The sequence below is a fragment of the Leucopleurus acutus genome, assembly GCF_964270905.1.
Source record: "Leucopleurus acutus genome assembly, chromosome: 1".
In the NCBI taxonomy this organism is placed as follows: Eukaryota; Metazoa; Chordata; class Mammalia; order Artiodactyla; family Delphinidae; genus Leucopleurus; species Leucopleurus acutus.
Window position 1 is genome coordinate 48,011,509 of NC_139142.1, and position 26,083 is coordinate 48,037,591.

At 39.9% G+C, this 26,083-nt stretch overlaps 1 protein-coding gene across 1 annotated transcript in view; it reads left to right on the forward strand.

Moving 5' to 3' along the window:
• NID2 (nidogen 2) overlaps positions 1 to 26,083 on the forward strand; it is a gene marked incomplete at its 3' end in the record, with an annotated part of 77,752 nt that overhangs the window by 36,331 nt on the left and 15,338 nt on the right. Inside the window, exons 9-11 of the mRNA XM_082836980.1 lie at positions 21,005 to 21,148; positions 21,849 to 21,977; positions 22,946 to 23,089. Coding sequence (XP_082693106.1) covers positions 21,005 to 21,148; positions 21,849 to 21,977; positions 22,946 to 23,089 — 417 coding nt within the window. The remainder of the gene's footprint in view (positions 1 to 21,004; positions 21,149 to 21,848; positions 21,978 to 22,945; positions 23,090 to 26,083) is intronic.

The window sequence follows — 26,083 nt, forward strand, 5'->3', positions numbered from 1 at the left end:
TGGGAATTCCCTGGTGGTCCAGTTGTTAGGATTCAGTGCTGCTGTGGTCCAGGTTCAATCCCTGGTTGGGGAACTAAGATCCTGCAAGCCAAGCAGCATGGCCAAAAAAAAAAAAAATTAAAAACTTTTGTGCTTCAGAGGACTTTATCAACAAAGTGAAATACAACCTACAGAATGGGAGAAAATATTTGCAAATCATATATTTAATAAGAGACTTGTATCTAGAATATATGAACTTTTACAACTCAATGAGACAAATAATCTAATTAAAAGATAGGCAAAAAATTTGGATAGGTATTTCTCTAAAGAAGACATCCAATGAGCCCATGAAGAAATGCTCAACATCATTCATCATCAGGAAAATGCAAAGATCAAAACCATAATGAAATATTACTTTATATGCATGTGGATGGCTATAGTCAAAAAATGGATAGTAGCACATGTTGGTGGGCATGTGGAGAAACTGAAACCCTCACATGTTGCTGGTATGCGTGTAGAATGGTGTAACTGTGGAAAACAGCAATTTCTCAAAAGTAAACACGAAGTTACTATTTGAGTAACTCCACTCCTAGTTATATACCAGGAGAAAGAATAGCTTATGAAAACTTCATAATAGCCAAAAGGTGGAAACAACCCAAATGCCCATCAATTGATGAATAGATTTTTAGAATGTCATAACTCTCCAATTATAATAGATAGTATGGATAAGGATAGTATTAAATTCAGGTTAATGGATGGTGAAATTTGGTATAATACTAATAAGGGTGCAAGTTTTTGTCATGTTATTAAGATTAGGCATGCTATTAATGAAATACCTTATGTAACTTCAGGCACTCAGAAGTGGAATGGAGATAGTCCTAGTTTTATGGTTAGGGCTATTGTTATTACTACTGATACTATTGGATTAAAGATTTTTGTAATGGTGCATTGGCCGGAATATAATAGGTTAAGGATAAAAGCTATTATATGTAATATTGATGCGGTAGCTTGTGTTAGAAAATATTTAGTGGGCGCTTCTATAGCTCATGGGTTGAACTTTTTTATTATGATGGGGATAATGGCTAATATTTCTTTCGAATCCGATTCAGATAAGTAGTCAGTGAGAGCTGGTTATTACAGTTATGGTCCCTGAGAGAATTGTTGTTAGGATGATGATAAAGATGATGGAGTTTTATTAGTACTGGAAGGATATAAACCAACATATTCGGGGTATGGGGCCAATAGCTCATTTAACTGACCTTAGTATAGAATATAGTGTAATAGGGGCTTACCTGGTGGCGCAGTGGTTGAGAGTCCGCCTGCCGATGCAGGGGACGCGGGTTCGTGCCCCGGTCCGGGAAGATCCCACATGCCGCGGAGCGGCTAGGCCCGTGAGCCATGGCCACTGAGCCTGCGCGTCCGAGCCTGTGCCCCGCAACGGGAGAGGACACAACAGTGAGAGGCCCGCGTACCGCAAAAAAAAAAAAAAAAAAAAAAAAAAGAATATAGTGTAATATGGTAGCACAAAGAACTTTGAATTCTTAAGGATAGGTTCAATTCCTGTGATTCTAGAAATAAGAAGGCTTAAACCTCTATTATTTACTCTATCAAAATAACTCTTTTATCAGACATATTTCTTATGTTTGTGGAGGGATGCTTGATGTTATAGTAGGTAGTGAGACGTGCCATATGCATAGGGCTAGTGTTAGTGGTAGGAAGTTTGTTCACAGTAGATGTATTAACTGATCATATTGGAATCGAGGGTAGGATGCTCAAAATCATAGGGAAAAAACTTAATAATAGTGTTTTTATAATAAAGTTGGTTGTATATAGTTCTAGTATGCGGGGGTTGTGGAATGCTCCTAGAAAGAGGATTGTTGTGAAAATATTCATTATAATGGCATATTCTAAGAAAAATGTAATGCATGGGCCTGCTGCATATTCTACGTTGAAACCCGATATGAGTTCAGATTCTCCTTCTGTTGTTAGGTCAAAGGGGGCTCGGTTTGTTTCTGCTAGAGAGGAGATAAATCACAGCTAGGGGTCATGATGGGAAGATTATTCATAAATGTTCTTGTGTTGTGATGAGGGTTGAGAAAGTAAAAGTTCCATTTATTTAAAGGGCTGATAGAAGAATAGTTGCTAGTATTACTTCATATGAAATTGTTTGTGCTACTGCTCGGGGGGCTGCAATTAATACATATTTTGAGTTGGAGGCCCATCCGGATCATAAGATGGAATATACGGCGAGGCTTGACATAGCTATTATAAATAACACCCCTAGATTTATATTGCTGAGGGGATAAGGTATAGGTAGAGGAATTCATATGATTAGGGCTAAGGTTAGGGCTAGGATTGGTGCAATAATAAATATGGAAATGGAGGATGTAGCTGGTCGTAATGGTTCTTTAATGAATAATTTGTGTCAGCAATAGGTTGTAATAGGCCATATGGTCCAAATGACATTTGGTCCTTTTCAAAGTTGCATATAACCTAGGATTTTTCGTTCAATTAATGTGAGGAATGCCATGGCTAGGAGAATGGAGGTAACGAGTATTAAGATGTTAATTATAAACATTTTGTTAGGGAGAGGATTTGAACCTCCAGTTACAAAGGTTTAATTTTTACGCAATTACTGGGCTCCGCCACCTTAACAAACCCTGTTCTTGGGTAATATTTTGTATATATTAATTAAATTAAGATTATACCATTAACTGGTTTATCAGGTGCTTTTTTTAAAGTGGGCCTTATTTCTCTTGTCCTTTTGAACTGAAGGAAATATATAATAGATAGGAACCGACCTGTATTACTCCGGTCTGAACTTAGATCACGTAGGACTTTAATCATTGAACAAATGAACCTTTAATAGAGGTTACACCATTGGGGTGTCCAGATCCAACATTGAGATCGTAAACCCTACTGTTGATATGAACTCTAGAAGAGGATTGAGCTGTTACCCCTAGGCTAACGTGTTCCACTGATAAATTTTTGGATCAAGAAATGATATGTTTTGACTAGTAAGTCTAGACTTCAATCACTCAGAGCCTTTTTTGTTCTCTGAGCTCACTCCAACCAAAATTGTCAACCCAGGGGGCTTCCCTGGTGGCTCAGTGGTTGAGAGTCTGCCTGTGGATGCAGGGGACACGAGTTCGTGCTTCGGTCCGGGAAGATCCCACGTGCCGCGGAGCGGCTGGTCCCGTGAGCCATGGCCGCTGAGCCTGCGCGTCCAGAGCCTGTGCTCCGCAACGGGAGAGGCCACAACAGTGAGAGGCCCGCGTACCGCAAAAAAAAAAAAGAAAAATTGTCAACCCATATAAAAATTTCTTATCCCTTAGCGCTTTAGTTAGTTTTTTGGGGGGTTAATTAAAGTTGCATAGGGTCTTCTCGTCTTATTTTATTATTCCCGCCTCTTCATGGGAAGGTCAATTTCACTGATTGAAAATAAGAGACAGTAAAACCCTCATGAGTCCATTCATACAAGTCCTTATTTAGAGAACAAATGATTATGCTACCTTTGCATGGCCAGGATACCATGGCCGTTTAACAGTTGTCACTGGGCTGGCAGTGCCTCTACTGCTAGTTATGCAAGAGGTGATGTTTTTGGTCAACAGGCAGGGTTTATGTTTGCCGAGTTCCTTTTACTTTTTAAAATCTTTTCTTGAATGCATGCCTGTGTTGGATTAACCTCTTACTAAATAAATAATTTAATGTTGCATTGTGCTCATGTGCTGTTAATTATCAATATAGTATTAGTTACTGATGTAAGCTTATGCAAGGAGAAATATTTCTTGTTACTCATATTAACATTATTGCCACTATTGGTCAATAGACTCGTCCAGTATAAAGCTAGGAGTTGATTTGCTCATTATTATTGGTATTAAGATAAAGTTATTGTTGGACTTGAAAGCTTTCTTAATTGGTGGCTGTTTTTAAGCCAACTATGGTGTTGTTTTTACTCTCTAGATAAGGTTGTATCCATTTCTAAAAAGGTGTACCTTTTAAGATTAACATTTAAAAGTACATTAAAATTTATAATTGTTTTGGTAATTTTTAAAGTTGAACTAAGATTCTTTTCCTGGACAACCAGCTATCACCAGGCACGTTAGGCTTGTCAACTCTACTTATAAATCTTCTTATAATAAATCTACTTATTTTGCTACATAGATGAGTTCTAATAAACTGTTCATAAGTAGCTCATCTGGTTTCAGGATGTTGAACTTAAGTTCTCTTTGTTAAACGTTTACTAGTTAAATCATTATGCAAAATGTACAAGGGGTTAACTGCTTTTTGTTACTTTTAATGTTTCATCATTCCCTTAAGGTAGGTTCTCTGTAGTGCCAGAGGATATTTTAAATTTCTATCCCCTATACTTTAAATGTGGAGTAAATGTTTTACTTAATTTGCTTATATTAGTAAAACTTGTGGGGGGTTGGCTAGATTTAGTTCAAAGCGTTCATAAATTATGAAATCTCCTAGGGGTAAACTAGGTGCTTTTATGTAAGCTATGCTTTGATTTATCCAGGCACACTTTGCAGTGTGCTTACCTTGTTACGACTTGTCTCCTCTCATATAATTAGTGTTTAGTAATAGATTGTAGGAAGCTATCGTAATACTTGAGGAAGGTGATGGGCAGTGTGTGCTTACTTCATGTCCTTATTCAGTTAAGCACTCTATTCTTAATTTGCTACTAAATCTTCCTTTGGTTTTTAGTTTCCATAAAAACCTGCGTGTAGTGAGAAATACATTCTTGAGATAGAAAATGTAGCCCGTTTCTTCTCACTCCATAGGTTACACCTTGACCTAATGTTTTTATGTATAATTACGCTTACGTTTATTCCTTTTCGGGGCTTGCTGAAGACGGCATATAGACTGAATTAGCCAGGGTTGGTGAGGTTTATCGGGGTTTATGGATTACAGAACAGGCTCCTGTAGAGGGGTGTGAAGCACTACCAAGACCTTTGAGTTTTAAGCTGCTGCTGGTAGTACTCTGGCGAATAATTTTGTTAGAATAATTATTTGGGTTTAGGACTAAGCATAGTGCGGTGTCTCATCCCAGTTTGGGTCTTAGCTGTCGTGTAATTAGGAAATACTAAAGTCACTTTCGTAGTCTATTTTTATTTTAGCGATGGCTTTTTACAGCTTAATTAAAATTTAACTTTACATTACTCTTTAACATGCTTTCCACTGAATTTCTATTAATTTGGGTTAATCGTTTGATCGCGGTGGCTGGCTCGAAATTTACCAACCCTAGTTAATATAAATTAGTTGAACTTTTGTTTATGGCTTAATTTTGATCACTGCTGTTTCCTGTGGATGTGTGGTTAAGCAAGGTGTTATGAGCTGCTAGTCTTAGTATACTTGACGCCAGGTCCTTTTAAGGGTTTAGAGGGCATTCTCACTGGGGCTCAGATGCTTGCATGTGTAATTTTATTAAAAACTAATAGAAAGGCTGGGACCAAACCTCGGTGTTTATGGAGTTGATAAATTCATCTAGGCACTTTTAGTGTCTTCCTTTAGGTTTTAAGCTACATTAACAAGTTGTGTTTATATTGTGAAATAACATGTATATAGTTGTATGATTTATGCTAGATTTAGTATTAAAATTTTGATAAAAATGGTCCATAGATCTAGGGAGATACCTGTCTATATAAATGGTAGATATCTAAGTAATTCATTGGTACGATTAGGGTTTATTTTCTAGGTATATCCTATTTTGAGCATTGTTTATGTTTGTTGGATAAATTAACTAAATTCTATGTATTTATATGTTTTTGCCTTGTTTGGGGGGTTTGGCAGGGCATTATGGGCATGTAGAATATGGGACTTAGTGGGGCGTAAGGAGGGCTTGTTAAACAGGTTATTTACCTGTTCAATGTGTATGTGTATGTATATGTATGTGTGTGTAATTTCCTTATGTCCTGTAGCCATTGACTGAATAACACCTTATGGTTGATGATGTTGGTAAATAATATTCAATTAAAGTCCAGCTACAGTTTATTTGACTGTGTTAAGACCTCACGTGGCCATAGCTGAGTCCCAGCATCCCTATAAAAATTAAAAAATACCAAATGCATAAAACCATAGTTATGTGTAAGCATGGGCTGATTAGTCATTAGTCCATCGAGATGTCTTATTTAAGAGGAAAGAGTGGGTGATTTTAGGTGAGATGGTCCTGAAGAACCAGATGTCTGATAAAGTTCATTAATAGAAACCCTCACAGGTTATGGGCCCAGAGGAAGAAGAAGGACACCTGCTAAGTGGGGTTGATAGTTTCACGCAGCTTTGCTGATTGAGCTCGTGATCTAGTGGGTATGATATGTATGTTGACTAGAATTGGTTTGACTTAATGTACTGTGTACAATCAATAATATGTACTATGTAATGTACATGCTTATAAGCATGGGGTAAATAATGTACGATTATACATATCATGTATTTATGATATGTACATGTACTTATTAATGTAATACACATTATGCATGAAGTACATGGTAATTTATGGTAAAAAGAGGTTATTTTAATACTAAGATTGTACTTAGTAATCTTGTAAATGTCCCATAACAAATCTTCAGGGAATAGTTTAAATAGAATTTCAGCTTTGGGTGCTGATGGTGGAGTTGGAGCTTCTTCCTTGAGTCTTAGGGAGATGTGTTATTCTCCTTCTCTGGTTTACAAGACCAGGGTCATAGACACATTGATACTACAAAGACTCTTCATTTTAGGAGATTATTTTCAGTGATGCTAGTTACTGGCATTAGTACTAGAATTAAAAAGACATATAGAATGGATGCTAGTTGTCCGATAATAATGAAGGGGTGCTCTGTGGGTTGTCCTCCAATTCACGTTAGTGTTAATAGGTCTGCTACTAGTACTCAAAATACGCATTGACTGAGAGGTCGAAATGTTATGCTTCGTTGTTTGGATGTTTGAAGCATTGGGATAAATGCTAGAATTAAGATTGAAGAGATTAAGGCCATCCTCCTAATTTATTAGGAATTGATCGTAGAATTGCATATGCAAATAGAAAATTATCACTCTGGCTTGATATGAGGTGGTGTGTTGAGAAGGTCTGCTGGGGTGTAGTTGTCTGGGTTCCTAGTAAGTCGGGTGAAAATAGCACTAATATTATTAGTATTAGAATTAGCAGTAAGGCATCTAGGATATCTTTGATTGTACAGTAGGGGTGACATGGGATTTTGTCTGTATCAGTTGAGATTCCAGTGGGGTTATTAGATCCTGTTTTGTGAAGGAATAGTAAGTGGACAGCTGCTAGTGCTGCAATGATAAATGGGAGAATAAAATGGAAGGCGAAGAATCGTGTAAGAGTTGCTTTATCTACTGAAAATCCACCTCAGATTCATTCGACAGGGCTTGTGCCAATATATGGAATTGCTGAAAGGAGATTAGTAATAACTGTTGCCCCTCAGAATGATATTTGTCCTCAGGGTAAGACGTAGCCTATGAATGCTGTAGCTATGACTGTAAATAATGATTCCAATGCTTCATGTTTCTAAAAAGGTATAGGATCCATAATATAAGCCTTGTCCTACATGAATAAATAAGCAAATAATTTGCATGTAGATATCGGATAATTCATCCATAATTTACATCGCGGCAGACATGTGTTACTTACGAAAAAGTAGTTATTGTGTCTGATGTATAATGTATTGCTAGGAATAAACCTGTCAAGATTTGTAGAACTAAACAAAATGCCCAGAAGGGAACCAAAATTTCAACATGATGAAATGTTTGATGGAGCTGGGAGGTCAATAATTGCGTTGTTAGTAATTTTTATTAATGGGTGTGATTTTCGGATGTTGGTCATTAGTGTTCTTATAGTTGAATTAAAATGATGATTTTTCATTTCATTGGCCATGGTTAGATTCCATGTAAGAATAAGGATAATATACATTGTATTTATTTTAGGTACTATTTTTGTAATTAGTTTTGTGGGCTTTTCTTCAAAACCTTCACCTATTTATGATGGACTTGAATTGATTGTAGGTGGTGGTGTTGGTTGTGGGATTGTGTTGAATTTTGGTGGTTCACTTGGGGGTTTAATAGTATTTTTTATTTATTTAGGGGGAATATTAGTAGTATTTGGTTATATGATAGCTATAGCCACTGAGAAGTATCCTGAAGTTTGAGTCTCTAATAAGACTGTTCTAGGTATATTTCTTTCAGGGTTGATGATAGAATTTTCAATAGTATTCTTTGTTTTAAAGGATGAGGAAGTGGAGATTGTATTTTAATTTAATGGACTAGGGGACTCTGGGTAGTTTATGATACAGGTGATTTTGGGTTTTTTGTGAAGAGCCTATAGGAACTGCAGTGTTGTATAGCTATGGTTCTTAATTGGTAATTGTTACTGGTTGATCATTACTTATTGGTGTTGTGGTTATTATAGAGGTTACTCATGGTAATTAAATAGAATTATGCTTAGGGCAAGGGTAATGAGGAATGAAAGAAAATATAGTTTGATTAGGCCTTTTTGGTCTGACACTAGTATAGAAAATTTTATTTGAATAAGGGAAGTCGTTTTGGGTAAGATGCTTTCTAGTCAGATTAAATCTAGGAGACATGATGCTGATTTTTGACTCGTTGATAAATTTAAGTATGGTGGGAAGCGGTGTATAATGGGAAATGCCTAAGAGGTTGGAAAATTTGAAGAAATTTGAGGGATATTTAAATTTTAAGTTTTGTGTAGTGGGGCTGATTTCAAATGCCAGAATAAAACCTAGGATGGGCACAGCAAAGGCAGTTAGCGTCAGGTAATCAGGTATTGTTATTTGTGGGATTGTCATTGGGGGAATTTTGCTGGAGGTAATGAATCCAGCAAAGATACTTACAGCTAATAAACGTTTAACAGAATTGATTAGCAGTGGGTTATTTTCATTAAAATAAAAAGTAGAAAAGCGAGATTGTCCTAATGGTGCGAAGAAAATAATGCGAGTGCCATAGACAGCTGTAAGGGATGTGGTGACGAGAGTTATTTGCTGGGCTCAGGCGTTGGTGTACAACGTGTTAGCAGTGTCGATAATTAGTTCTTTAGAGTAGAAACCTGTGAGGAACGGTATTCCTGTCAGTGAGAGACTTCCAATAATGAGGGCCGCTGTGGTAAAAGGTATTGCTTTAAATAAACCTCTATCTTTCGAATGTCTTGTTCATCATGTAGGCTATGAATAATGGGGCCAGAGCATATAAACAGGATGGCCTTGAAAAAGGCATGTGTGCAAACATGGAGAAATGCTAGATAAGGTTGTTTAATACCGATTGTTACTATTATAAGGCCTAACTGGCTTGAAGTAGAGAAGGCAACAATTTTTTTGATGTCATTTTGGGTGAGAGCACATATTGCTGTAAATAATGTAGTTATGTTTATCCAGACATAATTTTATTGTTTGGGTACATTTATTCTGTTAAAGGGTAAAAGCAGATAAGTAGGAAAATACCTGCTATAACTCTTGTGCTTGAGTGAATAGAACTGAAACGGGAGGAGGGCCTTCTATTGCTGAGGGAATGGCTGGAGGCCAAATTGGGTGGATTTTCCAGCTGCAGCCAACACAAGTCCTGTTAGAGGTAGGTTTGAGTGATTTTGGTTAAGTATAAAGATTTGTTATATGTCTCATGAGTTTAAATTAAATAGAAATCATGCTGTTGATAAATAAGTCCAATGTCTCCAATGCGATTATATAAAATTGCTTGGAGAGCGGCTGTATTTGCATCTGCTTGTCCATATCGTCACCTGATAAGTAGAAAAGATACAATTCCGACTCCTTCTCACCCAATGAAAAGTTGTAAAAGATTGTTAACGGTGATAAGAATTAGTATTGTGATAAGAAAAAGGAGTATTTAAAGAATTGATTCATGTGAGCATCTGAGTGCATGTATCACATTGAAAATTCCATAATAGATCATGTGACAAATAATGCTACTGGCACAAATATTGAGAAATAGTCTGTTTTGAAGCTAAGGGTTTGGATAGTAATTCAATGTCAGTTTAAGATAATTATCTCTTGACCTGTATGAATGAATATTATCGTTGGAATTAAGCTGGTGATAAAAGCATATGAGATAGTGGTTTTTTTTTACAAAGGATGGGTATGTGTTATTTTGTAGATGTTGGTGTTTGTTATTATAATTGGTATCGTTAGTATAAATAGTATAACTAGTGTGAAAGAGGTAAATAAGTTTATTACTTTTATTTGGAGTTGCACCAATGTTTTGGTTCCTAAGACCAATGGATAGCTATCCTTTAAAAGTTTGAAAAAGTCACTGTTACTGTTACTAGATTCTGTTACTAGATTCACAATCTAGTGTTTTTTTGAAACTGTTACTAGATTCTGTTACTAGATTCTGTTACTGTTACTAGATTCTGTTACTAGATTCACAATCTAGTGTTTTTTTGAAACTGTATTTATAGTACAAGGGCCCTAAAATGATTTTGGGGTTTAACGATAGGAGTAAGAGACGTAAAATGTGAAGGGGTTATGAGAGCATTTTCTCATGTGAATGATGGTGGGTATATTTGCCTCATTTTGTTATGATTAATATGTATAGTGAGTATAAGGTGGTAATTACTATGTTAATTCCTATGAGGATAATGGTGATATTTGATCATGGAAAGGATGTTACTACTACAAAGAGTCCTCCAATTAGATTGATAGTTAGGGGGTAGAGCTAGGTTTGTTAAGCTTGCTAGTAGTCATCATGCTGGTATTGGGAGGAATGTTTGTAGACCTCGGGCTACAATTATTGTTCTGCTGTAAATTCGTTTGTAATTTGAATCTGCTAGGCAGAATAATATGGATGATGTGAGGCAGTGGGCAATTATTAGAGCAGTGGCCCCGATATAACTTCAAGGTGTTTGGATAAGAATGACTACAATAACAAGTGCTATGTGACTGTCAGAAGAATACGCTCTAGGTGATTTTATATCTGTTTGGCATAAACAAATTGAACTAGTTATGATTATTCCTCATAAGGAGAGTATGAGAAAAGTGTATGTTATGAAATATATTAGTGGGTTTAGTATTGTTGTAATTCTCAATGTACCGTAGCCTCTGAGTTTTAGTAGTAGAGCTGCGAGGACTATGGATCCTGCAATGGGGGCTTCTACATGTGCTTCAGGTAATCAAAGGTGAAGGCCGTTGAGTATTTTTACTAGAGAGACTATCATACATGCTAGTCATATGAAAATGTTGGATCAGGAGTTGGCTATTGCCTGTGTTCGATATTGAAGTATTAGAAAATTTAGTAAGCCTGTGACATTTTGAATATGTATTAATGCTACTAAGAGTGGAAGTGATCCTACTAGTGTATAAAATAAGAAATAAAGTCCTGTGTTAAGACATTCTGTTTGATTACCCCATCGGGTAATGATACTAAGTGTTGGAACTAGTACTGCTTCAAATAAAATATAAAATAAGATTAATTCTGTGGCAGTGAATTTTATAATTAGGAATATTTGTCATGTAATTAGCATGGTAATATATAATTTTTTTCGAGTTAATGATTCTTTGAGGTAGGTGAAATCGGCTGGCTGTTAATTATGGTAAGAGTCATGTTGTTAAAATTAGTAATGGTGCTAATGAGCTGGGGAAAAAGAATTAGTGAAAAGTTGAGGCTATTGTCCTTAAATTGATTAAGAAGAAAAAGGCTATGAGACTAATAAGCTAGGGACTGTGGTATTAATTCAGATTATGTTGTTCTTTGATAATTATGTTAGTAGTATTAGTATAATTGTAGGAATAATAACTTTTAACATTGGAGGAGATTAAGATTTTGTGCATAATCAGTGCCATATGTGTTTGATACTATTACTAGTAGGGATAGTCCGGGTGCGGCTTCTCGAGCTGAGAACACTAGCAGAACAATTGGTATTATGCTGGCTAGGGCAAAATGTGTATTTAGGATTACCAGCGTTGCTATAATGAATAGTGATAATATTATGCCTTCAAGGCATGATAGTGAAGATAGTAGGTGAGATATTAATTATAATATTTAATTATAATATTAATAATTCTATAATAATTCTATTATAATTAATTATAATATTAATAATTCTATAAGACATACTGTAAATGTTATAATAATTATATACACTAAAAGCACTTGGTAATTATGAACTTAATCATAATCTAATGAGTTGAAATCATTTCGTTTAATTACCATATTCAGTTCATTCTAGTCCTTTTTGGGTTCCTTCATTAGGCTAGGCTGATTGCTAGTAATAAAATTAGGAATAAAGCTATGATGAGTATTGTTTTTAGATTATTTGTCTGAGATGCTCAGGGTAGGGGGTAAAAAAGCAATTTCTAAGTCAAAAAGGAGAATATAATGGCTACCAGGAAAAATTGTATGGAAAAATGTAGACGTGCTGATCCTATAAGGTCAAATCCGCACTCATAAGGACTTGTTTCTTCTGTGTAAATATTTAATTGGGGAAGTCAGAATGTGATAAATACAAGTAGTGAGGCTAGTGCTATGTTTGTAATTAATGTCAATATTAGAGTTATTCTTTTTCGGATTCTACTGAAGCCAATTGATTGTAAGTCAATTGTACTATTTAATACTAAAACAATAAGATCCTCATCAATAAATGGGTACGTAAAGGAATAGTCGTACTCCATCTACAGAATGTCAATATCAGGCAGTGGCTTTGAAGCCGAAATGGTGGTTAGATGTGAAGTGATGTGTAATTTTTTGTTTGTTTGGTTTTTTTTGCGGTACGCAGGCCTCTCACTGTTGGGGCCTCTCCCGTTGCGGAGCACAGGCTCCGGACGCGCAGGCTCAGCGGCCATGGCTCACGGGCCCAGCCGCTCTGCGGCATGTGGGATCTTCCCGGACCAGGGCATGAACCTGTGTCCCGTGCATTGGCAGGCGGACTCTCAACCACTGCGCCACCAGGGAAGCCCCGTGAAGTGATATTTTAATTGATGTAAGAAGCAGACGATAAGGAAGAGCCAATAGTTACACGCAGTCTGTGGAATCCTGTAGCTATGAAGAAAGTTGACCTGTATACCCCATCTGAAATTGTAAAGGATGTTTTGTAATATTCTGAGGTCTGTAGAAATGTGAAATAAACGCCTAGGGCGACTGTGTTAAGAAGACCTTGGAGTATGTGTTTTCAGTTTCCTTCTATGAGGCTGTGGTGAGGTCAGATAGTGGATACATACCCCAGAGGCTGATAATACGGAGGTATTAAGAAGTAGTACTTCTAATGGATTTAGAGGACGGATGCCTGTTGGTGGTCAGCATCCCCCTAGTTCAGGTGTAGGGGCAAGGCATGAGTGGTAGAAGGCTCAAAAAGAAACTGGTAAAAAAAAAAAAAAAAAGAGGACTTCTGAAATAATAAATAGGATTATTCCGTATCAAAGTCCTTTTTGAACACTTGGTGTATGATGGCCTTGAAAAGTACTTTCTCAGATGATGTCTTGTCATCACTGATCTATTGATAAGGTATTAGTTAGTAGGCCTAGTGCTAATAATAATGTTGAAGTGAAATCATATAATTAGGTCTGCTGTTGTTAGAAGGGCTGAGAGAGCTCCTGTAAGGGGTCAGGGACTGGGATTTACTATGTGATATGCATGAGTTTGGTGGGACATTATGTATTGTCATGTAGGTAAAGATTTGCTAGTAAGCTAAATGCATAAACTAGAATTATTGCAATGGTGAATTTGAGGATAGTAAGTAAGACAAGGATAGGAAATGTAATGAGAGCTGTGGTGGTGCTAATACTCAGCAATGCTAGAGTCACTCTTCCAATTAAATGAATCAATAGGGGTCCTGCTCTGATGTTAGCTGTTAATAGTATGGCTAAAGCTGTTGGTTGAATGAATAAGCTAATAGTTTTGATGACTGCTAGCATAGGAATAAGAGGAACCAGTGTTCCCTGTGGTAGAAAGTGAGCTAAGCACACTTTTGTTTTGTGATGAAAGCCTGTAACTACAGTTCCTGCCCATAGAGAAACTGCTGTTCCTAATATTATTATTATTATATTCCTAATATTATAAATTGCTATTAATATTATTGAGAGTTGTGTAGTAGGTATAAATGAATGTGGTAATAGTCCTAATAGATTTGTTGATCGAATAAATAAGTGATGTTAAGTATTAGTGCTCAGGTCTGTCCTTTGTGATTGTGAATAGCTATTATTTGTTTCAGTGTGAGTTGAACTAATCATTGTTGAATTGAAATTATACAATGGTTAATTAGTTGATTAGGTGTTAGGAATAAAATACCTGGGAATATAATGATTAAGATAACAATAGGAAGTCCTATTATTGTTGGGGCAATGAAAGAGGCAAATAGATTTTCGTTCATTTTGTTTCTCAAGGGGTAGATTGTTTTTGTACTTTGGTAGACATCAACGCTGGATTTGAATAATAAGTATATTTTGAAATTTTTAGTTGGAATGCAATAAATAGGACTAGAATTATTAATAGAATAGTAATAAATCATGTTGAAGTGTTGAATTGTGGCATATCATGAAAGGGAGTTTTAACTCCCAGTCTTTAACTTAAAAAGGTGAATGCTATTTAGCTTCTTAAGGAATTTATAATATTGATGAGGATCATTTTTCAAAGTGTTTTAGTGGTACTAGTTCAAGGACGATGGGTATAAAGCTATGGTTTGATCCACAGATTTCTGAGCATTGTCTGTAATATAGACCTGGTCGTGGTGATATGAGAGTTGTTTGGTTTAGGCATCCTGGAATTGCCTCTGTTTTTACGCCTAGTAAAGGCACAGCTCATGAGTGTAAAATGTCTTCTGAGGAGGTTAGTATTCAGATTGTTATTTCTGTAGGTAAAACTACTCCGTTGTCTACTTCTACTAGTCGTAATTCTCCCGTTTTTAGGTCTGATGTTGGAATTATATAGGAGTCAAAATTTAATTCTTCATAGTCTGTATATCATAGCTTCAGTATCATTGGTGTTCTACAGTCTTTACAGTAAGGGAAGTGTTATGTAGTCCAGCATGTAAAGCATTTGTAATGATGGCAGGGCAATTAGAATTAGGATAATGGCTGGTAAGGTTGTCCAGATGGTTTCTACTTCTCGTGCATCTATTGTACTTGTATGTGTTAGTTTAGTTGCTAATATGAGTAAAATAATATAGAGGACCAAGGAGCTGATTAAAAATATGATTATTAACGTATGATCATGAAAGTGTAGTAGTTCTTCTATAATGGGTGACGCTGAATCTTGAAAACCTATGTGGAGAGGATACGCCATGGAGACGTAAACATAAAACATAAAAAGGAATGAAGCACTGTTACATGGTACAATCTGGATGAGCTTTGAAAGCATTATGCTAAGTGAAGGTAATGAGTCATGAAGGATAACATATTACATGATTCTACTTATGTGAAATATCCAGATAGGCAAATCTACGGAGGCAGAAAGTAGATTAGTGGTTGCCTAGGTTGGAGGCATAATAGTGGGATAGGGAGTTGATTGCTAAAAGGTACAAGGTTTCTTTTTGGGGGGGGGGATTAAAATTAAAATGTTCTAAAATTAATTGTGGTTGATGGTTACACAGCTCTGTGACTATATTAAAAACTAATTGCGCACTTGATGTTTCTTCAGTTTTTTCATTTCCATTTGCATGGAATGTGTACTTTAGATGGGTGAATTACATGGTATGTGAACTATATCAATTTGAAAAAACAGTTGTGGGGAAAAAAACAAAACTCTAAAGCAGTGGTTCTTATACTTCAATCATCATTAGCCTCACCTGTGAAGCTTGATTAAAAATCTGGATACGGGCTTCCCTGGTGGCGCAGTGGTTGAGAGTCCGCCTGCCGATGCAGGGGACACGGGTTCGTGCCCCGGTCCGGGAAGATCCCACGTGCCGTGGAGTGGCTGGGCCCGTGAGCCATGGCCACTGAAGCTCTGGATACAAATGTTCTAGATCTATCAAGGAACTACAGGGCATGAGGGACTTTAAGTGCATATTATTAAGTGAAAGAAGCCAGTCTGAAAAGGCTTTGTACTGTGTGATTCTAGACTTTCTAGAAAAGGTAAAACTGTAGAGATAGTAGATCAGTGGTTGCCAGGGACTCGGGGGGAGGGAGAGAGGGATGAATAGGTAGAGCACAGGGGATTTTTAGGGCAGTGAAACTATTCTGTATGATACTATAGTGGTGGATACACATCATTATACGTTTGTCAAAACCTATAGAACTGGACCACACAAAGAGTGTATGCCAATGTAAACTATGGATTTTAGTTAATAACAATATATCAATATTGGTTTATCAGTTATAACAAATGTACCACACTAATACACGATATTAATAACAGGGGAAACTGTGCAAATTGGTAGGAGGTAGCTATGGAAACTGTACTTTCTGCTCAATGTATTTGGTAAACCTAAACCTGTTTTAAAAAACTAAAGTATGCTAATTTTTAAAAAATGTTCTAGGCAAGCCAGAGGATGAGCCTGGGAAGTCAGGGAGCTCTACAGATGTGAAATGACCTTGTCAGATCAAGGGAGCATTTTAATTCTCAAAACCAGTAGGCAGTCTTCCCCTAGAAGAGGCACATGAGGAGAAAGAATGTTTCCCTTGTTCAGTTCCGTATTGATACTGCTGAGCCCAGAATCCATACCTCAGAGAGGTGAGTCTGTAACTGGAGAGCCTGTGCTTCACCACTGGAGCTGAGGGCCCCTTAAGCCTTCTTGGGCTTGATGTGCAGCGGTCACTTCAGCAGTATGATAACAGGAGATTAAGGTAAGAGGACAGGGCTCCTCCCTAGGATGTAGAGGTGATTTGAAACGGGAATCCTGAGCTTGTTGGTGTGGTTTGTTGGTTTGGTTTTAAGAAACTGGGTTGGGGGGCGCAGCCATTGAGTGTCTGAAGAAGGGGTTATATGGTAGTGAATTAATAGTATAAAAATGTCAGCTGACTTTACAGGAACACGGACCTCAGAAGGAAGGAAAAGATCTCAAGGAGAGATGTCAACAAGAACACCAGGGGAAAATGACCTTCACCTTTGAATGTCCAGTTCAGCCCTTTGCTGGGTATAGGTGTCTGATCTGTAAGAAGAGTAGTTTATCAGGAGAGCCTCCCAGCCCTCAAGGTCTCATTCAGACTCTGGAATCATGTAAGGAAAAGACAGATCTCTGGGTGTGTCTTTCCTAGAGACACAGCCAAAGGGAGAAGTAGCAAAGGGTCAGAAAGCCAGCAAACTGGCAGGTACCAAGTTGCTAATTTGCCTTTAGAGTTGCATGATTTTTCCCTTCTACCCAGGTCAAATAATAATAATAAGCAGTAGTAGTGCTAGTAGTAGCAAAGGACAGTCTTCCTGATGCCAAGCACTGTTCTAAGTACCTTGCGTGAATTAACTCATTTAATCCCCACCACAGCCCTACCCAGTAAGGGAATTATTACTCATTTTACAGAGACTTCGGTGTAGACATGAAGTCATCTGCCTGGTCACAGCTAGAAGTGTTGAGCTGGGACTCGAACCCAACGCCAGCTCCAGAGCCCACTGTTTCCCCCTCACAGCACCGTGGCTCCACGTCGACTCCACAGACCCCGCGACTGCCTCGTAATATAGACCAAACTTTAAAAGAAGGAACGTGGGGATTTACCCTTTGGGTTTTAACCCTGCTCATCCACCCCTACAGAAAACAGCAATACTGTTCATTCTACCCGAATAGGAGAAAAATGGGGAAGAAAGAAGAAAATTTATTAAAAGGAAAACAAAACACCACCTTTTTTTTCTTTCCCCTCGCAGTGCATGGCAGTATCGTCTCAAGAGCCTTTGCCTTTTTCTGGAGGGAGCGTTTATCTGGCTGGCATGCGCTCGAAACAACACAGCTGCCCCACCTGACGTGGGAGCTCCGGGTTCAGCGTCCCGGGTTCTAGAAGGAGTGTCCAGAACCTCCACAGCCCTCCAGTCAGCCCCCTGCCCTCCCCGAGAGTTTGAGCTTCCCGTGTGGCTTGGCTGGTATTGGTGGGTTCACAGGGCAGGATCCAGGAACGCTTCCTGCCTTTGCTCTCCCGCTCAGCTCTCCAGCTGAGGAGCCTTTGGGCAGAGGGCCATGCATTGAAGCTGAACGGACTGTTCCTTTAAGGAAAACCACTCTTCCCCTCTTGATTAAATGAGTAAATTAGTTCCAGATCCTCTGTCAGAGAGTCAAGCTGTTCAGGAGGGTAAGGGTGAAATCGAAAATGTCTTAAGAAGGATACAGCTCTTCTTTATTCACTATAATAGGAGAAAAGCTAACTAGCCATAGAGAATGGATAACCAAACATTTTTAGAAATGGGTTTTGAATATAGTGCGTTTGGAAACCAAATTCTGAGCACAGGGCCTCAGGCTCAGAAAGGGTTGACACTTGGTTTAAAGCTGTGCTGTCACCATCTTGAAACTTAATAATTTTTGAACAAAGAGTCCCACATTTTCGTTTTGCGCTGGGCTCAGCAAATGATGTGGCCGTGCTGTCAGTGAAGTCTGTTTTAAGTCAGCATGATGTAATTATGCACACTTTCTCCTCAATTTCAGGTGCCCTAGTGTGTCCTGTCCAAGTTTGCCAATCAACTTTTGTGCTGCATGTTTTCTCTTTTAATGCCTCACTGGGTGGTAAACTCTTGACATCACGTATACGCACTAATCTCTGCTGGAGTGTGCCACGGTGAAGTTTTGATACTGCAAAGTACTGAACGTGAGGGCTAAGCCACTAGTGTTTGTAAACGAAAACATTTCAAAGCTCACTTCTTCCTTTGACTGGGTACGTCAGGAATTGGTACAAAACCTTCTCCTAAAATGGAGAGAGAATAATGGGGGACAGTCAGGTTCTTGTCTCACGTGGGGCCTTCAGTGAGGATGCAACCCTGTCTTTCTCAACTGCAACACTCAGGGGACTGACTCAGGACCTTGGGCAATACGATCAAGTCAACCCCAGTGCTGTGCTCCCGGGCCCGTCTGGCAAGAGAACCAGAGGGGAGGGATGAGGGACGTCCATGGATGTCTGTGTGATTTGGGGAGCGAGGCCTCTGCTGGCGTACTTCAGCTCCTCAGGTTTAGAAATGCTAGAGCCACTGTTGGTCCTGTTTACTTGCAAAGATTCCGTTACTTCAGCCAATGTCACTGAGGTGAACTGAGGGTAAACCCATGGCCCTCCTTATTTTCAGGCCATAATGTGGGAATCAATGATAGGAGAATATTCCGCCGCGGGACCACACATGGTGTTTCTTATAAAGCGATGATGGGAGTTTACCAGAAAGTGAAGGCGTCCCATCAGGGACTCGGCCAAGGCATCCCCATTCACAGCAGACCCATAGAGGAAACTGGAAGAGTCGTAACGTGGGCGGTGGGCTAGCACTGGGGAAGTGGCCAGGTGTCCTAAGGACTAGAGGGAAGTCCATCTGTGAGGTAGGCGACAGCAGCAAGCACTTGGATCTAGACTGGGAATTATGTGGGTGAGGCCCACCCACGTGAGGTCAGGGGGTGGGGAGATGTGTGTGAGCTAGAGTGAAAGCAAAGGGAGTCCAGGGGGAGGTGGTACTGCCAAAGTCTAGGGATGCCAAGCTGCTGGTTTCTAGGGCAGTGAGACAGCTGTGGAGGGCAAGGTAGGCTTGTGCACCAAGCTGGCTGTCGAGGCAGAAACCCGGGGACAGAAGTCTAGTTATCATGACTTAGATGGAGCCCCATTAGGAGCAGGGATGGCTTGAGGTAGAGCCTGGGAGGTTTGGGTGGGGCTCATGCAATCTTTTGAATCTAAGGTCAGAATTAATTCTCAGGACTGAGACGAAGCTAAAACTTCAAGCGAGAATGAACTCTGCCCAGCTGGTGAGGAAGAAGGAACGCAGTCACTGGGGGCTGTGTGGGCTGGCCTGTGGTGGAGTTTCCTTTCACATACATTGAGTTGGGTTTTCTTTATTTTCTTCAGCAGTTCTAGCAGATATAAGCATTATTTCTATTCTCATTTTACACCTGAGGAATCGGAGAAGTAAATGGAAGTGCCCAAAGTTAACGGATTCATCCAGTCTGGGCAACTGGGGCTGTCTCCAGCGCCACCATCTCTGTGCTCTTGGCTTCGATTAGATGACTTTATGAAGTTCCTTTGGTGGTAGTTGTAGCAAAATGATGGAAAGCATGGGTGGGCTCTGCAGCCAGACTGCCCAGCTTTTTGATGCATCCACCTCTTCTGGCTGTGTGACCTTGGGCAGGTTACTTGACCTCTCTGTGCTGCGGTAAAATGAAGATGATGACGATACCTTCCTCACGTTATAGACATGAGTATTTAATGGAATGGTATATGTATGGGTTTAGAACAGTGCTAGGCACGTAAGTGCTTAATACACATTACTGTTACACTCGATCTAGAAGTAAAGATCTTTAGGGAAGATTTCAGATGTTAACAGTCATCACTACCCAGTGGATGGATGGAGTCATGGCAAGGTTAATCCTAAAGTGTAAATACTGTGATAAGCCATTCCTATTTATTTGGTCTTATAAATTTTTTTTTAAAAAGCAAGATTTTCTCATTAATTGAATTTTGACCCATGGAATAGTGCACTTAGTGAGAGACTGCGCAATTAGGAGGCAGAAATTTTGGGTATAAGTCCTTGATGTACCACTTCCTGGCGTTGTGAGCTTGGGCAAGTTTTCTAATGTCTCTCGTTTATTTTCCTTATCGGTGAAAATTACCAATAAAAGGAATGACAGCCTGCCTCAGAGAATTATCCTGAGAAGATAGAATGAAAGCACTTTTAAATAAAAGGATGCCATGTGTTGGATATTTTAATTCCCTGACACAAACCTGCTGTAAACAAGAAAAGGTTAGTTGTCTGCAGAGTGGGCAAGGGGAAGCCATTCTGGAATCGAAAACTGCGACGCAGATGATCCACCCTCGCTTTGGATATTAATAATTTAGTAAGGTCGCCAGGCGGGCCCCAGACAGACAGGTCCACAGCCAGTTCCAAGGACTTGCCGATCTTCTTTCTTCTGTGCCGTTCTCTTTATGACAGCCAGATTGTGCTTTTGTTTTTTATTTTCTCTCTACCCATGCAGGGGACTCAGATCCCACCCCAGTGAATCCTTGCTATGACGGGAGTCACACATGCGCTACCACGGCTCAGTGCCATCCGGCGACAGGTGTAGACTACACCTGCGAGTGTGCATCTGGGTACCAGGGAGATGGACGGAGTTGCGTGGGTAAGAGCCGTATGCTCTGCGTTCCCTCATGGTGTCCTCCAACATTATGTCCGTAGAAGACAAGTGTCTGCTTTGTCGTCTCCATGGATCAATGAGTTTAGCAGCTATTCATCTAAATACAGCTATTTAAAAACTATGCAGATTCTGGTTAGGTTTAAGAGGGTAGTTTGGAGGTGGGTATTTCTGGCTGGGACTCTGAAAATGGCTCTTGTAATACCTGGATATTTTACATTCTCAAATGTTGTCATTTTAAGACGGAATCAAGTATTTTTTACATTCATTAAAGAGTGCATTTCTGGTTACCTTCAGATTTCAGACATCCACCTATTTCTTTCACTTACTGTATCTCAAAAGCAGTAGTGGAAATTTCTTTACATTTTAAAAGAAAAATCGTTACTTTGTGTGTTTCTCTTCTAAATGTTCAGAATTGTTTAAATGTTTAAAGAATTCTCAGAATATTTGTTCAAAACATATCTCACTGAGGCTCATACTGGAATGACTTGAAATAAATGTTTATGTTTATGACGATCTGCAACATGCGTCCACATCTGTTGTTTAGCCTACATTTCAACCCCTGTCGAGTCTACCAACTGTTGGTCCCATTGAAACCTCTTAGGGGTGAGCGAACATTGAGTTTGCAGACCTTCCACCTGTGGGGACTTTGGTTTAAGCAGCTTTTTCTGTTCTTATTCTTTCTTAGATGTAAATGAATGTGCAACTGGCTTCCATCGCTGTGGCCCCAACTCTGTGTGTGTCAACTTGCTGGGAAGCTACAGGTGTGAGTGCCGGAGTGGTTATGAGTTTGCAGACGACCGGCACACCTGCGTCTGTGAGTGCCAAAACTGTGCCTCTTTTTAGCCAAAATTATGCTGAACCTTGCTCTTGGACTCATTACTGTTTCCACTTCTGTTATACAGAAGTTCTGTTGGATGGTTTTTTAGAAAACAGACAATTTACATTGAAATAACCCAAAGCTATGGCTCAGTTCCTCCCTGTTTGTTGGGGTTTTGTTTTTGTTTGGGTGTTTTTGTTGTTGTTGTGCTGTTGTTTTTCTCTAAATAGATATTTTTGGTGTAAGTTATGGAAGAATGTTCACCTCTGTCGGGACTGCTGTGTATCTTGGTGTTTGGCCCAATCATGTAACAAGACTATGAACTTCTCTAATACCAACAGGTCTAGATAGAGGTCAGATGTTTCTCAAATTAGAATGAAATGGATTTGTAATTCAAAGAGGCCTGTCTCACTTGACTGGTCAAAGAGCTCCGTCTGTAATAAATATAGCCTTTCTAGAATTCCAGAAAAATCCTTGACCAAAGAGTGGATCCAAAAGAACTAGAATTCCAAATTCATCCCACTGTTAGAGCTAGATGATATTAGAGACAACCCACTTTTTAATCCAGTGAGATGAAAAAGTAGTGATCACAGAGACTGTGTGTGTGTGTGTGTGTGTGTGTGTGTGTGTACGTACGTACGTACATACGTACGTACATATGCAGGCATGCAAAGCAGCAGTGCTCTGGGGAGTTATAAACTTTAATCAAGGACAGTTTTTAATGACTGATCTTCATGCCTAGTGTTATAGCCACAAACCATGACCAGCACTTCTCAAATTTTAATATGCATACAAACCATCTAGGGATCTTGTTAAAATTCCTATTCTGATTCACTGGCTCTGCTCTGGGGCCTGAGAACCTGCATTCCTTATAAGCCCCCAGATGTCCCGATGCTGTTGGTGTGCAGGGTTCACCCATTCGCAGGCCTGGGCTCTTGGACATCCTTGCCTTCTTCTCTTTTCAGTGATCGCCCCACCTCCCAACCCCTGTGAGGATGGCCGTCACAACTGTGCTCCCGCCAGCCAGGCCCAGTGCATTCACCACGGAGGCAGCTCATTCAGCTGCGCCTGCCTGCCTGGTTACGCCGGCGACGGGCACCAGTGCACCGGTGAGTAACTGTGGGCGGCCTCAGCGACCCTGAACGTTGCTTTGGATGCACATCCCCAGGGCCTTTCAGAAGCCTCTCCCTTCCTTTGACTCGCACCGCTGTGGAACTGCCGAAAGAGAAAGAAAAGGTGTCCTTTGAGTCAGAAAGAGAAGCCGAGGGTGATTGCCCTGGGACCAGATTGTTGAGCATGTATGGTGGTCCTTGGAAGAGCCGTGCCTGGAGCAGTGGGGAGACCCTGCCAGCTTGTAGCCTTCTGTTCCCTGGAGCTAGTGTAGCCAGGAGGGATGTGGGGAAAGGCATATATCCTCCTGGGAGGAAGTCTCCATCCTTCAATCTCTCTGGCTAATGGCTTAATTCAGCACTTCCAGTCCTGCCTAATTTTTAGTTGCTATTCCCCTGCGTGAAGTGGTAATTTAAGCTATCTCTAAACATACATACAGCTCTTTCTGTGTAATTTATTCCCTTTCTTCTCTCTCTCTGGAAGGGGAGAGGGAGAGAGAGAGAAGAAGAAATAAACCCACAGATATAAAAGGATATTAATGCATACCTAAGTACTCAAAGCTTTTCTCCCAGAAATCTAACTGTCTTTAAGACTTCATACTGAACTTTATAAAATCACTAAACCAGAAAGCAGGACTAACTGTTCAAATTTAACTTAGAAAAGTATGAGGTTGTTACTGAAAAACTAGGCATAACACTGATTATAAATGTTCATGAAACTGGGATTAGTAGTACCTTAATATAGAGATCATTCAGTAAATCTACATAATCACTAAAGATCTTCAAAACATCTGTCAGTAATGCACACAAATAATGGTTAAATGAGACACTGGGAATGAGAGGATGGTGGGAAAAGGGTTGATTTTAGGAATATAAACCTAAAATGCAGGCTTTCCCTCTCTCATCAAATTGCTTCTTGCCTCTGTCCCCGTATACCTGGGCCCACTGAGCTGATTTGCTAAGAACAGCCTTGTAACTCCTGGGAGCTTCTTAACTGATCGAATAGCTTGACCCTGACCTCCTCGCTAGCTGTTTGATTCTCCTCCTCCTTCCTTTTCCCTTTGGTTTCAGCAGGACAGGCTGAGTGGACCAGCAGCCTGAAGCCATACGTTATTGACAGAACAGACATGTCAGGGCAGCGCAGCCCCTCTACTCCTTTCCAGATGTGGCGTTTTTCGGGATTGTCTGAACCTGGCTCTTTAATGTTTCCACTTCTGCTGTACAGAAGCTTAGCTGTATGGTTTACTTTTGAAAACATAGTTTATATTGAAATGACCCAAAACTGTGGCTCAGTTCAACCCTGAGTTTTTTTTTTTTCTCCCTAAAAACACCCTCAGGTTTATTTATTTATTATTATTTTTTAAAGAATCAATTTTATTTATTTTTGGTTGCGTTGGGTCTTCGTTGCTGCACACGGGCTTTCTGTAGTTGTGGCGAGCGGGGGCTACTCTTCGTTGCGGTGCGCGGGCTTCTCATTGTGGTGGCTTCTCGTTGCGGAGCACGGGCTCTAGGCGCGCAGGCTTCAGTAGCTGTGGCACACAAGCTCAGTAGTTGTGGCTAACAGGCTCTAGAGCACAGGCTCAGTAGTTGTGGCACACGGGCTTAGTTGCTTCATGGCATGTGGGATCTTCCCGGACCAGGGATCAAACCCGTGTCCCTTGCATTGGCAGGCGGATTCTTAACCACTGAGCCACCAGGGAAGTCCCATCCCCAGGTTTAGACAGAGCTCGGGTGCATTTCAAGTTAGGATGAGGTAGATTTGTAAGTCACAGATGCTTGTCCCAGTTGACCGGCCAGAGAGCTCCATGTGTAATAGATACTCTGTACAGACAGAGGTACCCTCTAGGTCTGGAGGGAGGGGTGTCAGGTGACGCACATAAACTTCTCATGTTTCTGCTAAGCCCCGCAGTGGAAATACTGCTCTTTCCACCGCGTGGGACTCATCCTTCATTTCGATTTAACACACTACTGGCTCTCAGAAATGAGAATGCACAAAGGAAAAAATCTGGTCAGTAGAATTTCATGTTTAAACATCTGGCTGCTCAGGCCAGCAGAGATGGTGTTTTGAAAGTATTTCATTCCTTAGGTCTTTGGTTTAAAACAAAGAAGTTGAGATTATTGCAGCTTAGATGTGATGACTGTTAAGATCAGAATGTTAATGTAGATGAGCTGCTTCTTGTCCTAACCCCTTCTAGAATCATTCTCTCTCCCTTCTTTTAACTTCTGCCTGTCCTGTAGGACTTGGGTTACATTTTGGGGTCATATTAGGATCCTGACATTAGCTACTTTTCCATGCTGGGAGTTTTATAGGGTTGTCATTCTTTGTTATTGTTGTCTTCTTGCTGATTTCTGCCATGTTCAGTTGTCCCTGTTTTATCTCTGGTTCTCTATTTTTGAGATTCTCTCTGGAACCCACAAACTTAAAAATAGACCAAGCCCATCCATTGCTTCCCCAGTGTATTAGTGATCTACTGCAGCATAACCAATTCCCCTCCAAAACATAGCAGCTTAAAACAATACACATTATTATGCTCTATAGGGTCTAGTCAGGGGCTCTCTGCCAGACCTGGGGCCTCACCTGAAGGCCCAGGTGGGGAAAGAGCCTCACGTGGTTATTGGCAGGATTCAGTTCCCCAAGGACTATCGGACTGAGAGCCTCGGGTCCCCGCTGGCTGTTGCCAGGAGGTGACCTTCAGCTTCTTGCCACGCGGACCTCTCCTACAAAGTAGCTTCCTTCATCAAAGCCTTCAGCAGGGGGTCTGCCAGCAGGTTGGCAGTGATCACAAAAATGACATCCCCTCAGTACTGCTTTAGTGTCTTGGTTGGAAGCAAGTTACTCAAAGGAAGGGGATTACATAAGACACTGAATAGCAGGAGGGAGGGATCTTTGGGGACCATCTGAGAGGCTGCCTGCCATAGTTACCCTGTGGTTGCCGTTCAAGCTTCCAGACTGTGGGGTAGTAGAGAATGAATAGTCATTTTCCTAAATACCTG